The 19,724-nt window shown below is 45.1% G+C and overlaps 1 protein-coding gene across 1 annotated transcript in view; it reads left to right on the top strand.

Annotated features, from left to right (window-relative positions):
* ERV1 (Erv1/Alr family protein) overlaps positions 1-18,624 on the top strand; it is a 41,867-nt gene extending 23,243 nt beyond the window's left edge. The window contains exons 3-6 of the mRNA XM_087399829.1: positions 17,356-17,403; positions 17,533-17,597; positions 18,006-18,083; positions 18,232-18,624. Of these exons, the coding sequence (XP_087255955.1) occupies positions 17,356-17,403; positions 17,533-17,597; positions 18,006-18,083; positions 18,232-18,331 (291 nt within the window). The 3' untranslated portion in view covers positions 18,332-18,624. The remainder of the gene's footprint in view (positions 1-17,355; positions 17,404-17,532; positions 17,598-18,005; positions 18,084-18,231) is intronic.
* The last annotated feature ends 1,100 nt before the right edge of the window (positions 18,625-19,724 follow it).

Here is a 19,724-nt window from a genome sequence, read left to right as displayed (position 1 = left end):
AAGAGGAAATATCAGTTAGACAAAGAGTGGCAAGATGCCATTGATTTTGCTAAGAACCCGAGAGGAACATGGAGACAAACTAAAGGGAGATCAAAAGAAATCATGGGAGACTTCACAGATGAGGAAATGCTTCAATATGCCAAGCAACTTTACACCCATCCACATGCCTTACCTATATTCACAGACATAGCTCACTACAATAGCCCACATATTTTCTCTTTGGACGATGTGAATGAGGGCTTGAAGAAAATGGCCAATGGAAAAGCAGATGATACATTGCATATAAAGGCTGAGCTACTAAAATGGACAGGGGACTACACACGAATATGCCTAGTCTCTTTGCTTAATGATGCAATTGCCAATGGCTTCCCCCCAAAGTGGCAAGAAAATTGGATAAAACCAATATATAAAGGTGGAGATCGTAACCAGCTTTCCAATTATAGAACCATCATGGTGGGATCCACCATGGCCAAGCTCTTTGGCACAATCATTGAGACAGAACTTAGTATATGGGCAGAACTAAATGGTAAGAGGGCCATCGGACAAGCTGGTTTTCGAAGAAACCATAGCACTGTGGATCACTTGGTCACACTACGGGTTCTAATGGAAGAGAGCCGGTTGCAAGGAAAGCCTCTCTATTGTTGCTTCATAGATTTCAAGAAGGCATTTGACACAGTGCCTAGAAACAAGTTGGGGGAAAGAATGGACCAATTAAGAGTGCCAAACCACTTAAAAACAGCAGTTTTCAGATTGTATGAGAGGGTAACTTGCCAACTCAAAGGCAGAAACGGATTGTCAAATACATTCCACAGTAATATGGGGGTTAAACAGGGTTGCCCTTTGTCACCAACATTATTTGGACTATGTATTGACAGATTGGAGGAGTTGGTCAAAGAAATGATGCAAGAGCAGCAGCTAGAGGGCCCTGAAATATGTGCATACACCGTACTACTGTTGTTATATGCAGATGATGTTGTCTTTTTCTCATACACAGCAGAAAGTATGCAGAGGATGATGCCCATTCTACACAAGCTCTGTGCAGAGAGTGGACTCATGGTAAATGCCACCAAAACTAAAATGATGATAGTAAAAACAAAGCAGCCTGCAAACACCCCAAGTATTATGTTCAATGAGCAGGAAATTGAGAGGGTAAACACATTCAAATACTTGGGAATAGATGTGCCAGCAAATCATAGATGGAATGATTGTGTCCATAGAAGGATAGATGCTGGGTGGGGAAAGTATTATCATTTTGAAAATGACTGCAGAAATAGTGACACTAAGAGATGGAGCATCAAACGGATTCTATTTGATGCATATGTGGTGCAAACAGTGCTATATGCAGTAGAAGTATGGGGAGGAAGCATCTCAGCATCAAAATGGAATGATATTGAAAAAATACAGAAATCATTTCTAAGACGGCATCTAGGAGTCAAAATTACTACACCGTACTCAATCATGCTTATTGAGACTGGTACAAGGCCCATTGAACTGAGAGCACTACGAAGGGTTTTCAAATATGTGAAGAAGGTCAAGAACATGGGGTGGCAGAGATTACCAATGAAAGCATGGGAAGCAAGTAAAAGGCCTCAAAAGACAAACAAAAGCAAGATGTTATCATCTGGTTGGTGGCAAGACATTCAAAGATGGTTCCAAAGATGGAGAGTAACATCCTACCTTGAGATGTCATCCGGGGAAATGGATGAGAAGGCATTTCATAAAGCTTTGTTGGGAATATTGCAACAAAAATGGCAATCAGCTGAGAAAAGGGCTAAGTATGAGTACTATTGTACACATATCAATCCCATTTATTGGGACACCTACTCCAAGGAGGAAGATAATGCACAAAAGTACATAACTATACCCATACCTGCAAATGCAAGAAGAAGTATTGCACTCATCCGCACCCGATCACACACTTTGGAGGTAGAGAAAGGTGCTTGGGGAGATGTCTCAAGGGAACAAAGATTTTGCAAGTTATGTGACCAAGAACAAGTAGAGACAGAGGCACATGTCCTCCTTACATGCCCACGATATGCATGCATAAGGAGGGACTTTAACAACATTACAAAGGAACACGACACCCTCGCAAGCTTGCTTTCACATACCCATATAGCCACTCTGGGCAATTTTATTGCCAAGATTCTTCAATATCGGGAATGTTGTATTACTCAATGTATTTCAGAATAGTTGTTTTCCTACCCCTTCCATAAAAGAAGGGAGACACTTGTATTGTAATTTTCATGGGTCCCATGGGTCGGTTTCTCGGCCCCCAGAGGACGGTAATACATTCTTCTTCTTCTTCTTCTCTCTCTCTCCCCCCCCCCTTCCTTCTCTTCTCACTCCATCTTCCCCCTTCCTATCTGTACATCCTCCAATCTGCCCCTGCCTTTCATTGCATTAGTATCAGAGCTCCTTCCTAGCCCCTGTACGTTCTTTCCCGATACTTCTTCTCATTCTCAGTGTTCTCTATTGACCCCAGGCAAGCATAAGCTGTCTTAGCATCAAGTAAGGAGAACTCCAAGATAGAGCAATACAACGTTGAAGACCAGCTTCAACGTCAATTGAAAATCCCACGGGGATTGCTGGCCGCAACGCAACAACAGTTGAGCGCCAACACAAATAACGTCTAGCCCTATGCCAAGCGTATTCGTACAAAGACTATGGCGACCATCGCCCAACCTACCTACAGTTGCATGACTGCAATTCGAGCTCCATCCAAATCCCAAGGGCTGAAGAGCATCCCTCAACGATAGCATGCCTGTCTAATCCCAAGGGTTGCAATTCCATCTGCTCCATCGATACTAGGCCTGTGCGCCAACGCGACCTAGCCTTGGTCGTGTTGCTGCCCGTGTCGCCTTGAAGAGCCGTGTGCTAGAAGAGCCCGTCGTCACCAGTCTCATTGCTCGTCGCCGTGAGGTCTATCCCGCCGGTTTGGTTGCAACGTGCCCTCGCTGCCGCCCTTTTTTCCCACCCTGCAAACCTTAGCCTACGTTAGGTTAGGGTTAGATTAGTCGATTGGGTTGGGTTAGTTAGGTCTGGTTAGGTTGGTTGGGTGAAGCTAACTAGGATTAGGTTAAGCACTAGGTTAGGTTAGATTAGTTAAGTTAACCCAACCAAGGTCTAGTTAATCTTACCTTGATTAACCAAGGTGCCCTAACAGTCCTAGAGGTCTTAGGATTACAATACTAACTATCCTAGGTGTCTTAGGGAACCCGCCCCCCCCCCCCCCCAAAAAAAAAGGGCAGAATTTCCAGCCTCTTTTTAGGGGCCTTTCACAGCCCTGGGGGAGCAATTTCGACTCCATTTTGAAGCCTCTTCATCGATTGTCCTCGCGAGCTTCACCATCGGCCTTTTTAGTAGTTCTACTATCAGGTGCTCATTACAGCAGGGTTTTGTTGTCTCCTTCTTTGACCAGCTCCAAGCATGCTCGTTGTTGCAGTAAAAGGAGCAGTAACCGGATGCATACCAACAAGTCGGCCCAAAAGAGACGGCTGGGCTTCTATAGAAGCAGAAAACTGTGACCCAAAAGATGGCCTGACATCCTACAAGAAGGTGCTTTGCAGCATAGAAAATGCATCATCCAAGTCCAAATAATCCCCATGCTAGGATACATGCAACAGTCCAGAAGACTGATGCTCAAAGGCACGGCGAGCATCTACCATAAAACCCCTGTGTGGAGCAGAAAAAACATCCTGATTGTTTGAATGGTCCCCTTGCTGGGGTGCGGCTTGCTTGCCCTTGTCTTACATAGCTTGCCATGGCCATGGCCATGGCAAGTTGCTGGCTGAACTCCTGTCCCATCTGGCGGAAAGCACCCTGGAGTATAGAGGCAAGGGCATCCAAAAACTGTTTGCGCTGCCTGCGCTTCTCGAGATGCAGGAGAGAGACTCTGAGTTGTAGGGATCTCTATACCACCAGTGGATGCACCCATTGTGGAAGGAAATTGCTCATGTTGAGCAGCCTCATCACTATCATGCAATGTATCCCGAGGAGCACGCTTGGGTGCCATGGTGACTGTTTGGGAGAGAGAAGCTTGAATGCAAGCAAGGAAATGAAGTGGACTGGGAGAGAGGTCAGTCCTCTTCTCAGCCCTTTGGCATGCCATCATTTCGAAGAGATGCATTTGCCAGAGAGACCCATACAGGGGTTCATGCACCTATCGCTCCGCCAGTGAGCACATACAGCTAGACGCAGCCAGTGCATCAAATGGCAGAAGCTACTACGCAGCAGGCGGTTAGTGGTGGGCAATAGGCCACTTTTGATGAGATGCTGGTAGATTCGTGGCGTTCATATAAGGCCCTACCTGAGACCATCAAACTTGAGATGTATTTCTCCGATTATGTGAACCTCAAGTGTGATGATGCCCATACTTTTGGAGGTTACACAAATAGGAATTATGCAGCCAAGGATGTCAAGGACAAACTCACAATGTAGAAGTTCAAAGGGGACAGTCGCGCACCTAATGAGCTGGAGGAGTGGCTTACGAAGTTGAAAGATTATTTCTGCTTCTACCCAAAGCAAGATATGCACATGTAGGACTATGCACATACTTGGTGGCGGTATATGAGGGATTCGCCTCAAAGGCCAACCACATGGAGGGGTTTTAAAGAAATGATGGTTACTACCTTCATATCCCCATTCATCTTGGATCAGTACTTGGCTGAATTTTGTCACGAGGACGTGAAGTTATGAACCGTGACTAACCTTGGCTTAGGGGACTAGCCCAGGGGAAGCAACACTTCCCAGAAGTCCCTAGGTGCACACACTAGGCCTACTTGCTAGGGGCAAGGCAAGGTTTAGAGGGGTCTAAATGTTGGGCCCAAAGAGAAACCAATGTTTCATTGGTTAGTAGGGGTTAGGACTTTAATGTGAGGGGGCAAACCAATGTTCCATTGGTTTGTGTGTGTGGTGTGCAGCCCCTCATGCACACCTACCCCCCTTGCTCTCCTTCCACCTTGGCTTTGATGAAGGTATGGGCTTTTTAACGCAGCTGGCCTCTCTCTCTCTCCCCCGTGAGCATTGGCACACAAATTGAGGCTGCTGGCACTCATTTGAAGGTCATACGGATATCTCACACATCCCAAGGTGTGTTGATTAGTCATATGGGTTGTATAGACCATTCGGGCACGCTATACGAGGGTGTGTATGGAGCTGCTGCTGCTGTACAGAATCGTTGCATGCCACCCGAGATTGATTCCTGGCTGTGCGGATCAGTTAGCATGCATCCCAAGGTGTGGTTATTGCTGTACGGACTGTTTTCACACAGCCCAAGGCTGTTTTGGCTGTTTGTACGGCCCATTAGACTCCCCAACGCTCTTTGCTAGCTGTACGTTCTTCCTCTCCTGCCCGTGATCCTTTTGTGCTCTCTCTCATTCCAAAACATTCTCTCTCTTCCTCTCTCTCTCTCTCTCCTAGCTGCCCATTCCTCTTGCTGCCTCTTGCTTGCTGGGATCTGTTGCCTCTAGAGGTGTTTTGGAGCTGTATTGAAGTCATTTTGGAAGCTCGTTGTTGCTCCTTTGTTGTTGGAAGCCCCTCGTGGCCATTCAGGCAGTGATTGGGCACCCAGTCATAGACGGTGTAATCAAAGGGGCAGTGTGTGGATTTTCTTTCTGTATTGTGGTCACTTGTTCAGTTTGAGATCTGTGTTGAAGCTAGGTCACCCTGAGAGGCTGGTCAGTGGGTTGCGGGATTGCCAGTCCTAGTTGAGTAAGTTGGATGCTTTGTGGAATGCTTGGACACCTTTACAGTTGGTCATGGACAATGGTGAATGCCTTAGCCTTGCCTTGGCACTTGGGTACTAGTGTGTCCACCAGGATGGAATGCAGGTTATAGCAAAGGTTTGGCTTGGACAGTGGAATTGCCCGTGGGGTAGAGCATAAGGGTGAGCCCTTGTTGTATGTAAAAATCTCATTCTTAAAGAACTAAATAAATACGGGAAGGGGCGCCAAGAGTTTGGGGCCAGTGTGGTGTCTTGTACTTGGTTTCATTGAGCAAGGGCACTCTAGCCTCCATCCAGTTATTTCTCCAATTGTTTCTAAGTGGTATTGTTAAAAGTTAAGTTGTTGGAAATGATGCAATGTGGCTGTGAATAATGAATATGCAATGCAAGTTATGGTCTATTGCCCTTTAGGAAACTGAAGGCCGGTTACAATTCTATGCATTGTCACAGATTGGTACAGTCCAAGAGTATTTGTAGCGCTTTTGGAGGCTTTCCTTGTTTGTACAGCACGTATCTGAGAAATTGAAGTTGCTACGTTTCATCACGGGATTGAGTTCTTCCTTGGCTACAGATGTGAAGGCACATAACCCTCAAACAATTGAGCATGCAGCCCAATTGGCAGAGGTGTTTGAGCCCAAATATTCTGCAAGAAGATTATTTCCGCTTCTACCCAAAGCAGGATGAGGACCGCATAATCTTTGCGGGGTATGCACATGCAAGACCATGCACATACTTGGTGGTGGTATATGAGGGATTCACCTCGAAGGCCAACCACATGGAGGGGATTTAAAGAAATGATGGTTACGACCTTCGTATCCCCCCTCATCTTCGATCAATACTTGGCTGAATTCTATGCATTGTCGTAGACTGGTACAATCCAAAGTATTTGCAGCACTTTTGCAGGCTTTCCTTGTTTGTACAGGACATATTTGAGAAAGGGAAGTTTATGCGTTTCATCCAAGGATTGAGTCCTTCCCTGGCTGCAGATGTGAAGGCACATAACCCTCAAACAATTGAGCATGCAGCCCAATTGGTAGAGGTGTTTGAGCCCAAATATGCCAGCAAGTATAAGATGGCAGTGGGCAGCGCATACGGGACTGCAAATGAGACTGAGAAGAAGCCTAAGGTGACTGATTGGCATGATAGGAAATCAGCATCAGCACCATTTCTGAGGTTTCCCACTGTTACAGGCAGCAAGATGCCATATGCTAAGCCATATAGGTCATCTAATGCTAAGCTAGGAGCTAAGCCAAGCATTGGAAATGAAAAATCAGAATTTACACAACACACCAGGGCTATTATGGACAGCAGAAAGCGGGCAAACTTATGCTTTAAGTGTGGTGAGAAGTGGACTTCTGAGCATCGAGAAGTTTGCAAAATGTGTAATGGTGGCACCATAGTTGCAAGATCTTGCAAGGAAATGGAAACGGCGAAACGGAAATGGCGTTTCATAATCACTGTTTTTTTTTTTCTTTCAGGGGGGTGGGGGAGGGGGTTTGTTGTTTTTTTTTGGGGGGTGGTTGGCCCTCTTTTGATTAAACTGTTTTTTGCCCTCTTTTAATTAAACCGTTTTTCGTCGCCCCCTGTCGTCGTTTCCGCCGCCTCCTTTGCTGCTGCTCTCCAGCCTCTCCATCTTTGATTCTTGGGCCCTGGCGCCCGCAGCTTGTTCTCCTCTCCATCCCTCCATCTGGCAGGCTGCTCTCCACCCTACAGGCTGCAACCTACTCTCCATCCTCTCCATCCTGCAGGTTGGCAACTGCAGGTTGGCAGTTGCTCTCCATCCCTCCACTACCTCTCCTCTCTTACCTCTCCATCCTCCTCCTACCTCTCATTCTCCTCCTCCGAATCCTTCTACCTCTCCATCCTCTTTCACCTCCCCCATCTTCCTTCTATCTCTCCATCCTTTCTCACCTCTCTATCCTCCCTCTCACCTCTCCATCCTCCCTCTCAAACTTCAGATTGTTGTAGAAGTTAGAACTTAGAACTTAGTTCATGACACATGTTGATTGTTGAAGCATCATTCATGGATAATAGATGATACAAGATAGATAAATCATTATAGGAACTTAGAATCATAGAAGCATGCATGATGCTTCAAGTATAGATAATTGTATTATGTAAAATTTGCACTCTATTGATAATTGTATTATGTATAAAAAATAAAATTTTATACATAAATTGTACCTTCTTCCGTTTTCGTTTCGGCGAGGGCCTGAAACTCCGTTTCCCCGGTTTCTCCCGTTTCCATTTCTTCCTTTTACGTTTCGGCTGGCAAACTATGAGTGGCACTGCAAAACTCAGCATGATTATTGAGATATCGGACGGTGAGGATTTAATGGATGCTTCTGAGACCTTGGATGCCACTCATGATGAGTGTGTGCACATGACGTAGAAGAAGCTCCAGCTACTGGAACCATGAAAGGGGGTTGATTTCCTCTTTGATCCTGGTGGTGCTATTGAACATAATATAAATGGTACACAATCAAATGACACTCAACCCACTTGTGGCATGCGAGGCCGTTGGCCTACAGTCTTTCATGTGGAGCATCAGGTTGCTATGCCTTTTCATGCGCGAGAGGATGCAAATGGAAACGCTCTTGTGGATGACGAGGAGATCTATTGGGATGCGCAACAAAAAATTTATGCTATCTCTTTTCATGTGTTGATGGGTGTCAAAAGTGCTGAAACTATCAGATTGAAAGGGCAAATTGATGGAAAGACTATTAACATGCTTGTGGACAGCGGTAGCACTCATAGTTTCATCCATCCTAAGACCTTACAAAAGGTGGGACTGATTGGTACTCAGATTGATCATGGGCTGAGAGTAGAGGTGGCAAATGGACAGCATTTGATCAGTAAATTTTGTTGCCAAGATGCAAGGATCAAGCTCTGTGAGGATTATGAATTTGCTGGGGATCTCTTGGCACTGGACATGGGCCCAATAGATGCTGTCTTGGGCTGTGATTGGTTAAAATCTTTGGGTAAAATCAGCATGGATTTAAATACCCTCTCACTCAACTTTGTCCACAGGGGTAGAAACTATAGCATTGCATGGTATTGCCACTCCTAAATTGCAGGTCATTTCTGCAAGGCAGGTGGTCAGAGAGCTCAGGAAGGAGCATGCCCTCTATGCATTGAATCTGTTAGTATCTCAAGGGGGGTAGCATTCCTCGTGTTGACGATTGTGATATGAGTAGTTCATCTCTGAGTTTGTTGATGTATTTGCTGATATGTCATCCCAATTGCCTCCCAAGAAGGATGTGGATCATGCCATTGTTCTAGAGCCTGTCAGTAAGCCCATAAACAAAGCCATGTACCATCTTTCTAAGGTCGAGCGGGAGGAAGTGGCAGTACAGGTGCGGGAATTGCTTGAGAAGGACTTCGTCTCTCATAACACTTCTCCTTTTGTCTCCCTAGTGCTTGTGGTGAAGAAGAAAGATGGATCGTACCGTATGTGCATTGATTACAGGGATCTAAACAAGGCCACTATCAAGAACAGGTTTCCAATCCCCAAGATAGATGACCTGTTGGATGAACTCAAGGGTGCTCAGTTTTTCATGAAGATAGATGTGAGGTATGGTTACCATCAAATCACGGTGAAAGAAGGAGATGAGCACAAGACGGCCTTCCACACAGAATGGGGCATGTATGAATTTAAGGTGATGCCTCTTGGATTGACTAATGCTCCGGCCACCTTCTAGGCACTAATGAACAAGATATTGTAGCCACTTCTTTTCAGATGCGTGCTTGTTTTCTTCGATAGCACGTTAAGCATGTGTAGCAAGTGCTGGAAATTTTGAGGATGCATCAGCTTTATGCAAAAGCCAGCAAATGCACTTTTATGGCAGAGGAGGTTGAGTACCTTGGGCATATTGTGAGTAGACATGGCATTCGGGTGAATCCCGCAAAGGTGAAATGCATCAAAGATTGGCTACAACCACAAAACCCCACCCAGTTGAGAGGATTTTTATGCAAATTCGTCAAGAGGGCAGCCCCTCTTACTGACCTCTTGAAGAAGGATGCTTTTCGGTGGTCAAAGGAAGCACAACACAACTTTGAAGACCTGAAATTTGCTCTCACTCATACACTAGTCTTGGTATGCCCTGATTTTTCATGACCTTTATTGTGAGTGGCAAAGGATTGGGGGCTGTTCTGAGGTAGGAACGACGGGGTAATAGACTTTGAAAGCAGGAAGTTTGATGCCAAAGAACTCAATTACCTGTTAGCTATCTTCCATGCTTTCAAGAAATGGCACCACTATGTGTACGGGAGTAAAATTAAAGTGAAAACAGATTATAGGACATTCAGATTCTTCCTCACCCAGCCAAATTTGTCATATAAGCAGAAGAGGTGGTGTAATCCAATCCTATGATTTTGACATTGAGTGCAGAAAAGGGAAGGAAAATGTGGTTGCAGACGCCTTGTCCAGGATGTGGGTTTGCAATTTGTCTGCTATCTCTACGATATATCAGGAGTGGATTCATGGCATTCAGGAAGAGTATATGCAGAATTCTAAGGCAGCTCCATATTTTCAGATTTGCAAAAGCCTTCTAGTCAAAGTCATCTGGGATTCAAATTGCATAATGGGCTGTTGTGGTGCAAGGACATGATTTATTTAGTGCCAGACTAAAAATATAGACAGTTGGTTTTGCAAGAAATGCACTCCTCTCCCATGGTTGGACATGCAGGTGTCACTAAAACATATAAAAGAATCAAGCAGAGCTTTACCTGAGAAAGCATAAAATGCGTGTCTGAATGCTTGCCTTGCCAACATAATAAAGTGGACAGCAAATTACCCGTAGGTCTCTTGCAGCCATTACCCATTTCAGAGGACAAATGGACGCACATAGCAATGGATTTCATCACAGGATTGCCTTCTACAGAGAGGGGATGGGACAGAATCTACATTGTGGTGGATAGAATGACAAAACAGGCCCATTTCATACCCACTAAGACCCATATTCAGCATCACGGGTTGCTTGGCAATTCGTTGAGCATGTCTTTAAGCATCATGGTTTCCCTTAGGAAATAGTCAGTGACAGAGATGCAACATTTACGGGTCACTTTTGACAGGTTTTATTTACAGCTGCCTAGTAATGCATACCATCCTGACACTGATGGACAGTTGGAAAGGGTGAAGGAATATTTGAAGCACTTTTGTCATGATACTCAGAAGTCTTGGTATAAATGGTTGGCACTCGCTGAATTTTGCTACAACAGTACCAAGCATCTCTCCATTGGCATGAGCCTGTTTGAGGCAATGTATGGATGCAAGGTCGGGATGCCTTCTTCAATTGCTGACATGGCTGTGAAAAATCAGCAAGCATGGAATGACTTGAAGAGGATGAATGGCCTTCAGCAGTTGGCTAAAAAGAATATGCAAGATGCCCAAGCCAAGTAGAAGAAATATGCAGACGAGCGCAGGAGATATTTGTCTTTCAAAGAGGGAGATAATGTGCATTTGCGTCTCCATAAGAATCGTTATGCCTTAATACCAACAAAAAGCTTGCTCATAGGTATTATGGACCTTACAGGATCATCCGCAACGTTGGAGATGCAGCATATTGGTTGGAGGTACCTAGTACCTCCAAGATCCACGATGTTTTCCATGTGTCCTTGCTGAAACCACATGTGGGACAGCATGTCCATGTTCTTCCCAAGTTGCCACCTATGGATGAGGAGGGCCACATCCTCTATGTACCCTGCATACACTGTTCACTGCTCTCACCACTCTTGGCAGGAGGTCTTCATCCCAATTCCAAGAAGTTGCACACAGCTTGGAACTGTCACTAGTAACCACACTTGGCCATACTAGTAACCCATAGCTGTCAGTAGTGCCCGATTAGCCATCCATCTGCTCAATGCAGAGAAAGAAAGCATACATAAGCTTTCTCCACTGTCTAGGACTGCCACTACCTATAGTCTCTCACCCTATGGGCAGCATACATCTTGACACATCAATTTGTTTCCCATAGGAGAATGTACATCACAATACAGCAAACACTATGGCAGTCAGACCTGTACAATCCCTCTCTTGGGTTCCAGGGCATTTCCCATCTCAAGCATGGATTCCTGACCCTTGCTTAGGCTATACTAAACATGTGCCCACTGCCTAGGAAAACACTGCGCTTAACAGTAAGCATTTAATTCTGATCCAACAAATGGCACTTGGCCCAAAACTGTTTACACTTTGTTATGCATTGCTCTCACCAAGCTTAACAGTAAGCATTTAATTCTGATCCAACAAATGGCAATTATGTGGGATTGTGTGGCCTTACCAAGCCACACAGTCCCACATAATTATTACCAGGGCCCACATGGCCATTTATCTGCTCCAAGCAGAGAAATAAAGCATATAAATACAGCCAACATCAAAGGAATTGCCCTTCGTTGGCCAGCCAAGCTTTGGAATGCTCAGCCATCCCCTCACTAAGCTGCTCACAGCATAAGGGGCAGCTGTACTCTGGCTTGCCAGCCCGCAACCAAGTTGAGAAAGAGAGAAAGAGCAGCAGCTCCTCTCGGAGGGTCCTGACCTGCCAGCCTGCAATCCAAATTGAACGAGGCCCAGCCAGAGTTGTGCGTCAACCAGCTCCTACGAACAGTCCAAGCTCTTGACAACAGCCTGAGGGAACAAACCCAATGCAAGCCCAGACCAGGCTCCAGTCGTCAAGCCATGCTCCCAGGTGTTATTCGTAACCAGCTCCGTGGTCCACAACCCGTGTGCCAAGAACTAACAGCCCCGACTGACTCTGTGCTCCACATACTAGACCCGCGAGCTCCCTCTCCCATACGGACTGCTTATTTCTAGCCCATCGACCTCTTTGTTGGATCCATGATCACCAGCCACTCAGCTGTGCCCACCAGGCTTGTCCCTCCGTTGGGTGCAATGTACCCAGCCCACAATTCCCTTCAGCCCACGGCCAATTCGTCGTATGTCCTCCCCGTCAACACCCGTGCTCCTAAGCGCTGTCCACGACCATCACCAAAGCCTTGAGGTCAGCCCAAGTTCTCGAGAAGCCAATTCCCGTCAGCCCATGAGTGCTCCACGGATCCCGTCGCGACCTTTGCTCTCTCTTGGTGATCATTTCGTGCTCCCAATCGGCGATTTTCCTTACCTGTGAACCATTCGCCGTAGACGATCCCATCAACCACCTTACGTGATGATTTTCTTTGGATCCTTCCATTGGTAACGTTGCCAAAAGCATTTGGGCATGGGGAAATGCCACGTGGCATTCCCCCTTCATTTGCCCCTAGCCCCCTCTGGTGGGGCTCTTTTTGGAAGCCTACCAATGGCGTAACTTGAAAACTAGGGTAATTTGCCCCCTTCTTGTTCCAAACCACAAAATTCACCCCCAAGGCACAAATGCTAGGGGTTCTAGCACATCAAATAACCCAGGACCTTGCTCCTTGCTTTCCTGGGGTCTTGCCCACATTCAGGCCAACATGCATGCGCTAGAAATCACACCCTCGTGACATGGCCCTCTCTTGAAACATGGCAAGCGTCCTCGATTGCATATGAATGTTACAAGGACATGCAATAAGTGAAATACATGTGAATACTCCTCAAATGGACACAATACAAAAGAGAGATCCAGAGTCCCACCAAACCTTGGTCCTCTGATCTTACCAGAAGTTGTACTACTATCACCTTGGCACCTCTAGATCCTTGAGCTTGCATGCTCGTTCTTGAGCTTCTGAAGACCTAGTCTTCGTGCCGTGATCCCTGCACCTTAGTGTCCTGAATGTCAGCCTAGGTGTACAGGCCTACCTATCTCTTTGTTTGCAGCCCTTCAGCCTTCTGTAGACCTCATGTAGGCTGATCTACTGCTCCAATCTGCTGGGCTTTTTGTTGCTCTGGTGGATGAGAAGTGAGGCCCCAATCGCCTCCTTTTATAGGGGCTGGATGCCCCCCAAACTGGCCGCCGCGGTAGGGGGATTTGGGCCGACCCAAACAGTCCCCCCCACCGACCTAGTAGTCTGTGAATTCCCCTTGGTGGTGGCACATATGTAGAGCCATGGCTGGCCCTGCCTGGCCACGTGGCAGGCTGCCACTGGCCCTAGGCAGGCCTTCCCATACCCAACCTGTTTCTGGCCTCCTTCCAAGTTGAAGGCCTCTCCAAACAGGGTAACTGTGTTTTCCTACTGTTCACCTCCTGTCAGGCCTCTTCCAGCCCCCAAACCTGCTGCAAACAGTTCTGTACATGCTGGCGCAAACACGTGTACTGTTGCTGCTGTCATCGCCTGTTTCGCTGTGCAGATTTGGCCCTGCCAATCGTTGGTAGCCACGTGGCAGTTCCGTACCTTTGCTGTCCTCATGCTGGCCCCAAACCTCCAGGTATGTCCTTGGGCTTGCTGCCCACATGGCAGCCCATGTGCTGCCCATGTGGCAGCCCCATCTCTTTTGTTTTTCCCTATGGTTCACTCTCCCCCCCCCAAATGCTCTCCTAATATGGAGGCTTAGAGAGATGGGGAGGTGACCAACCCTATTCCAACTGTCAGCTTTTAGTATTTGTTGGTGTGTGTGGTAAACCTCCAAGGGGTGGTGAGAAACATTAAGGCTAATCAAGGGGTAGAAAGGCAAGTGCCACGTGGCGCTATTCCATGCACTATACTACGTGGTGGTCGCTACCACCTTTGAGAGACTCTATGGCGGTTCACAGCTCGACTCTTCCATGAGAGTTGGAGCTCTTGGGCTTCATGAGTAGGCAACGTGACGCATGGAAGGGATACCACGATTCGGATTGGTCATCGGCTGCCGGCGACGCATCTGTGCCTCTTCATGACTCCTTGTGGCTCTCCATCGACATCTTTATATTCAGAATTGTTCTGAACAGTTCACAATGTGTGTGAGCGTTGTATGCTCCGAGTGTTTGGAGCTCATGGTGTCTTTCATAGGTGCTATTTGTAACCAAATGCAACAAGCTCCGTAGGGATACGCATCTGGTAGTGGAGTGTTTTCAGCTTTCAATAAAGTTTGCTATCATTTGTGGTGTCTATCATTTTCAATTCCAGGGTTAGTTGAGCTTTTTTGAGTTTTTGATATCTATAGCTATACTTAGGTTAGCATAGCACTCAGCAAGGGCCCTAGCATGCCCTTCACTTCAGCCTTCTGAGGCTTGTATGAGTTTCCATTCTATCTGTTGTACTTTGTCCCATAGGTCCACGAGGCCTCCCTGTCACATGCACCCTTGCACTTGGGTGCAATGTGACACACTGGCTACATCGACAAGTGCATAATAGTTCCCTAATAGGACATTTTGTTGTATGGTGTGACCCATTTGTGAGCCCTTGTCCAGGGACAATCACGTATAAGCTACATAGGTCAGTCTCCGAGTCTTACGTCAAGTCAGACAAATCAGTCCTTGTTCACTAGTACCCACTGGAGAACAGTAGGGTAGTGTTTCCATCTTAGGATTAGAGATAGGTCTAGGTCCAGCCTAGGATAGGATCCCTTTTGGGCCCCGAACCCCTCCCTAGGCCACCCTTTTATGGGGCCAAGGGCCCAGCCAACCAGCCCCAAACAGCTGACTGAAAAGTCGGCCAGTTTGGGCAGGTTGGCTCAGCCCTCCAGCCCTATAAATAGGGGGTCTCCAGGCCCTCATTTCTCATCCAGCTCTCCTAGCGTTCAGTCCTCCAATAGCTCCCCTCCAGCCTCTTGTGTGCAGCTCTGAACACCTCCAAAGTTGGCCCTGATCAGCCTCAGATTTTGGCCCTCAGTTCAGAAGGGTCCAAGAGATTTTGTCAGAAGAGGACTTGGAGCAGCTCAGAAGACGTGAAGCGTATATAGCAAACACGTGGCGCAGACCTGAAGAGGCTAAGGCATTTTTGTAGCAGTCGGTGTTCTAAACGAAAGAATATATGACTGGTCTCCTTGACAATCGAGAAGATCATCACAGTAAGTACTTGATCATGGTGACTGCTGTAAGGAAAGTGACGCTTCATCCTTGGTCATCGTCAAGCGACAATCTCATGCGCCTGAGGACTCTGGCTGCTGCAAGGACTACTATTCGCAGAAGGTCTCCAAGATTCGACATTGTCAAGGCACCTAGCACTCTCAGAAGGTCACGTAGCGCACGAAGGAGAAAGGTACTGCTCATCGGCGTACTTGCTGAACTGTGTGGGCAGATCCTTCAACAATAGAAATGGATATGTGGAAGAAATTTTGCAAGACCGCCTTGCCTGAGGCATTTTTGGGAAGATTTGATGGATGCAATTTCCATTATTGGCAGCAGTTTCTGCGTCCTTTGTTCATGGAGAAAGGGCTGGAGGGGGTTGTGTCTAGTACAGAAGAGAAACCTACCAATAATGAGAGAGAAAGCAAGCTTGTGGACTTAAGAATGAAAAATCTTTAGGGCTTCTTGGAATTGCTTGAGGAGTGGATTTTTTCCATCATAATGTTAAAGCAAGAGCTATACTCTTTGCAAATGGGAGAAGAAGAATCCTTAGCAACTCACTTAAATAGGATGCGGGCAATTATGAGGCAGCTTCAAGATTTAAATGTTTGGGTAGAAAGTGATGATGCAAAATCAATTTTTATTTCAAGTCTTCCACCTAAGTACTCCGAGATTGTCACCATATTTGAGCGGAATTGTGATGCAATTGATTTTCATGATGTTGTTTCCATGCTTATGAGTGAAGGAAGGAGGGCAGAGATTAACATAACACGTACAAGTGAACCGGCTTTCATAGGTAAAGATAAGGGAAAAGGCAAGATGAAAGATTTGGTTTGTGACTACTGTGGCAGAGAAGGAGACATAGAGAAATACTGTTATAAGAGAGCATTCGATGTGAAGTAGAAAGAATCCAATAAGACGGCCTGCATTGTGGAAGAGGAAGGACAAGGGGACAACTTTTGCAAAGACAGAAGTAATTGACTTGGAGGACAATGCCTATACTTTTTAGTGACACACGTTTCAGCTGGTAGTAGTAGGAGTAGATTGTGACATTGGAATTTCCTCATTTTGTTTGCAATTTTGGTTTGCAACCCCTTCTCAGTTTATGGGGGGTTTGTTATCTTTTAGTATTTGTTGGTGTGCGTGGTAAACCTTCAAGGGGTGGTGAGAAACATTAAGGCTAATGGAGGGGTAGAAAGGCAAGTGCCATGTGGCACTATACTACGCGGTGGTCTCTACCACCTTTGAGAGACTCTATGGCGGTTCACAGCTCAACTCTCCCATGAGAGTCATAGCTCTTGGGCTTCATGACCAGGCAATGTGACGCATGGAAGGAATACCATGATTTGCGATTGGCCATGGGCTACTAGTGACGCAACAACGTGCATTGCAAGAAACTACTGAAAGAAGGTATTAGTAAGCTGTAATATTCAATGTAAGGAGATTAGAGTATGTCTACTACTGTCCCATAGTTTTTATGTGGGCAAAATTTTACCCCAGACACACACACACACAAGGGAGGAAGAACTCCTTTTTTGGAAGTATGTGAACTGTGCTTTCCATTAAACACCATATTTAAATCTCAGAAATTGCCTGTGTCATTCATTTGTGCTGAATATTAATAAATGCAGTGGAAAGCTATTTTGGAAACAAATACATGAACTGCGACGAATCTTCTTTTGTTGGATCACAGAATTGACCTGTTGCTTTACTCACCCATGTGTTTATGGCTCTGTCCAGTTTCCTGACAAGCCAACGAAACAGCAACAACGGGATGTTAAAGAGCTGGTAGGTTTCATATTCTATTTGGATTAGTTTCTGGCTGTTGTTATTTGTAGCCTGCAAGTTGAAGCAGTTCCAGGTATAAAGCCTCCCATGCTTCTTTGTATATTAACTTTTAAGCTTAAATTTTTGCAGATGGCAATACTTTCACGAATATACCCATGCAAAGAATGTGCAGATCATTTTAAAGAAGTGCTTAAGTGAGTGTTAGTGCTTTGTAGTGATTTGGCTTGTTTTGTTTCCACAATAACTAGAGGAAGTTATTGTGAACAAGATAAGGTGAGGCAAGAATAATGATTTTTGGTCTTCTTGTGTGCAAGTTAGTACTATTTTAAAGATGATAAAAAATCATGTTCTTCCAAAGTCTTTTGTTAGTCCCATTTGTTATTAAGACATCGCCATCTCTGGACAGCAATTCCAGACAAGGCCATGGTTGCAACAACTAGGCAATGTGCAAACCTTGTTCTCGTAAATTGAGTCTGGTCTAGAAATGATTGAGAACAGGGCAGTGAGGCTGCCAATATATATCATTGAGGAAAAATACAAAAGTGAACAATTTGTCCTTGAAGGATTTCTTTTGTTTTCTCATCTCTTTCTTGATTGCACAGGACAAATCCGGTGCAAGTGGGATCTGGTCTTGAACTAGCACAGTGGATGTGCAGGGTGCACAACATCGTAAATAGAAGGTATGTATGTATGTATATAAATATTTGGAAAGGAGAGAGGGGGGGGGGGGGTAATAGGAAGAGTGCACCCCACCTGCACTCCGACACGCTCATAATAGATTGTCCTCAAGCTCTTAAATTTATGTGCTGTGTTGGATTTTATGGTCAGCTTGGGGAAGCCCTTGTTTCCTTGCAAACGTGTCGATGCAAGGTGGGGAGCGATGGATTGTGACGGAGGAGCATGCGATCTTCAAGGGAGAAAGCATTAGCGAAATATGTGGTTGCAATTATGTTGAAATAAAGGAAATCTATAGAGAATGAAGTTGATGCTTGCAATATGAGATGTGGGATGTCTTTGGACAAAGCTGGGACATTGAAATATTGGCACCCGACATGTGGCATTTGTTCATTACCTGTTATCAAGTTGTAATTCCTTTGTCAACTTTTGTTGAAAGGAAGCAAGATATAAAGAGGAAAGGAAAAAGAGAACACTGAAGGAAGATAAGTTGAAGCTTTCAAATCTTGTCTTAAGATACGTTTAGAAGTTTAATTAGAACGAGTTATCAAGTATTTAGAAATTATTCGAAAATGGTGTCAAGATGGTGCTAAGGAAAATGGTGAATAGAGTTGATGTATCTTGGAGATATTCTTCTATTTCTGCATGAAGGTACTCCAAAATGTGGTTTTGCAATTGACCTTTTGAATTGTGAGGTAAGCTAAGGAGTGTGATTGAAGAAGCCAAAATAAATGAGGGCGTGAGGTGTTGGTTACAAAGATTTAGCACTATGTTAGTGTATATAATGTGACAAGATAGTATTTCCAAAGTCCATGAGCTTGCATGAAAATTTTTGTCATGGTAGAAGACTTGTCACATAATTCACATTGTTCTCAACTACTAAGTACTCCACATACATCAAGTCATTTCTTTGGTACTTTTGTTTAGCTTCTATTGTTTTACTGTGTCCACTGGACTTTTTGCTAGTTGCATCCAACTCCTAATCACTCGCTCTTGCAAGCTTCCTTGCCTCCATAGATATTCTAAATGGCGGGAGCTTTTGGTTCAAGTGAGGAAGGGTGTCATAGAATCTTCATCAAACCCTTTGGCTTTCAATCCATCTTATATCACAAAAGGGCAAGAATAGTAATCTTTCTCATTTGTGGATGCTATTAGATTGCAACCTTTTGTACAACACAAGTGATAATTGTGTTGTGACAACAAAACATATCTAAAATCCAATCATGCTCAGTTCGAGAATAAAGCACCTATTAGCCTCTGGGGTTTCTAATACTAGTTTACAAGCTCCCCAATATTGTATTCGTGACATACCTATTAGTATTTGGGGTTTCTCATAATAGTTTACAAGCTCCCCATTATTGTATCTGACATGCCTAAGTTTTTTTCTTCCTACAATGATCAAGAGCATATGAAGCACAGAGGGAAATAGATGTGACAAATGCTCTTTTGTTATCTATTGACCAACACCAAACCAAATTATTGGCTTCAGTTAAAGTGAAATGGTGGCCCTTCAATTGGGTTTCATCTTGCCATAGAAGATTTTTTTTAATTGGGGCTACTCGAGACAAATTCCTTACCAAACGTTTAGGGATCAATGAACATACAACACAAAAGTCTATAAAAAAATGCAGGAATTTATAATGCAT

This window comes from Dipteris shenzhenensis, chromosome 28 (assembly GCF_047967505.1).
Source record: "Dipteris shenzhenensis isolate YYH24624 ecotype China chromosome 28, Dip_SZ_1.0, whole genome shotgun sequence".
Classification (NCBI taxonomy): domain Eukaryota; kingdom Viridiplantae; phylum Streptophyta; class Polypodiopsida; order Gleicheniales; family Dipteridaceae; genus Dipteris; species Dipteris shenzhenensis.
Note: the sequence above shows the minus strand (reverse complement) of the source record. Positions and strands in the feature narration are given on the sequence as shown.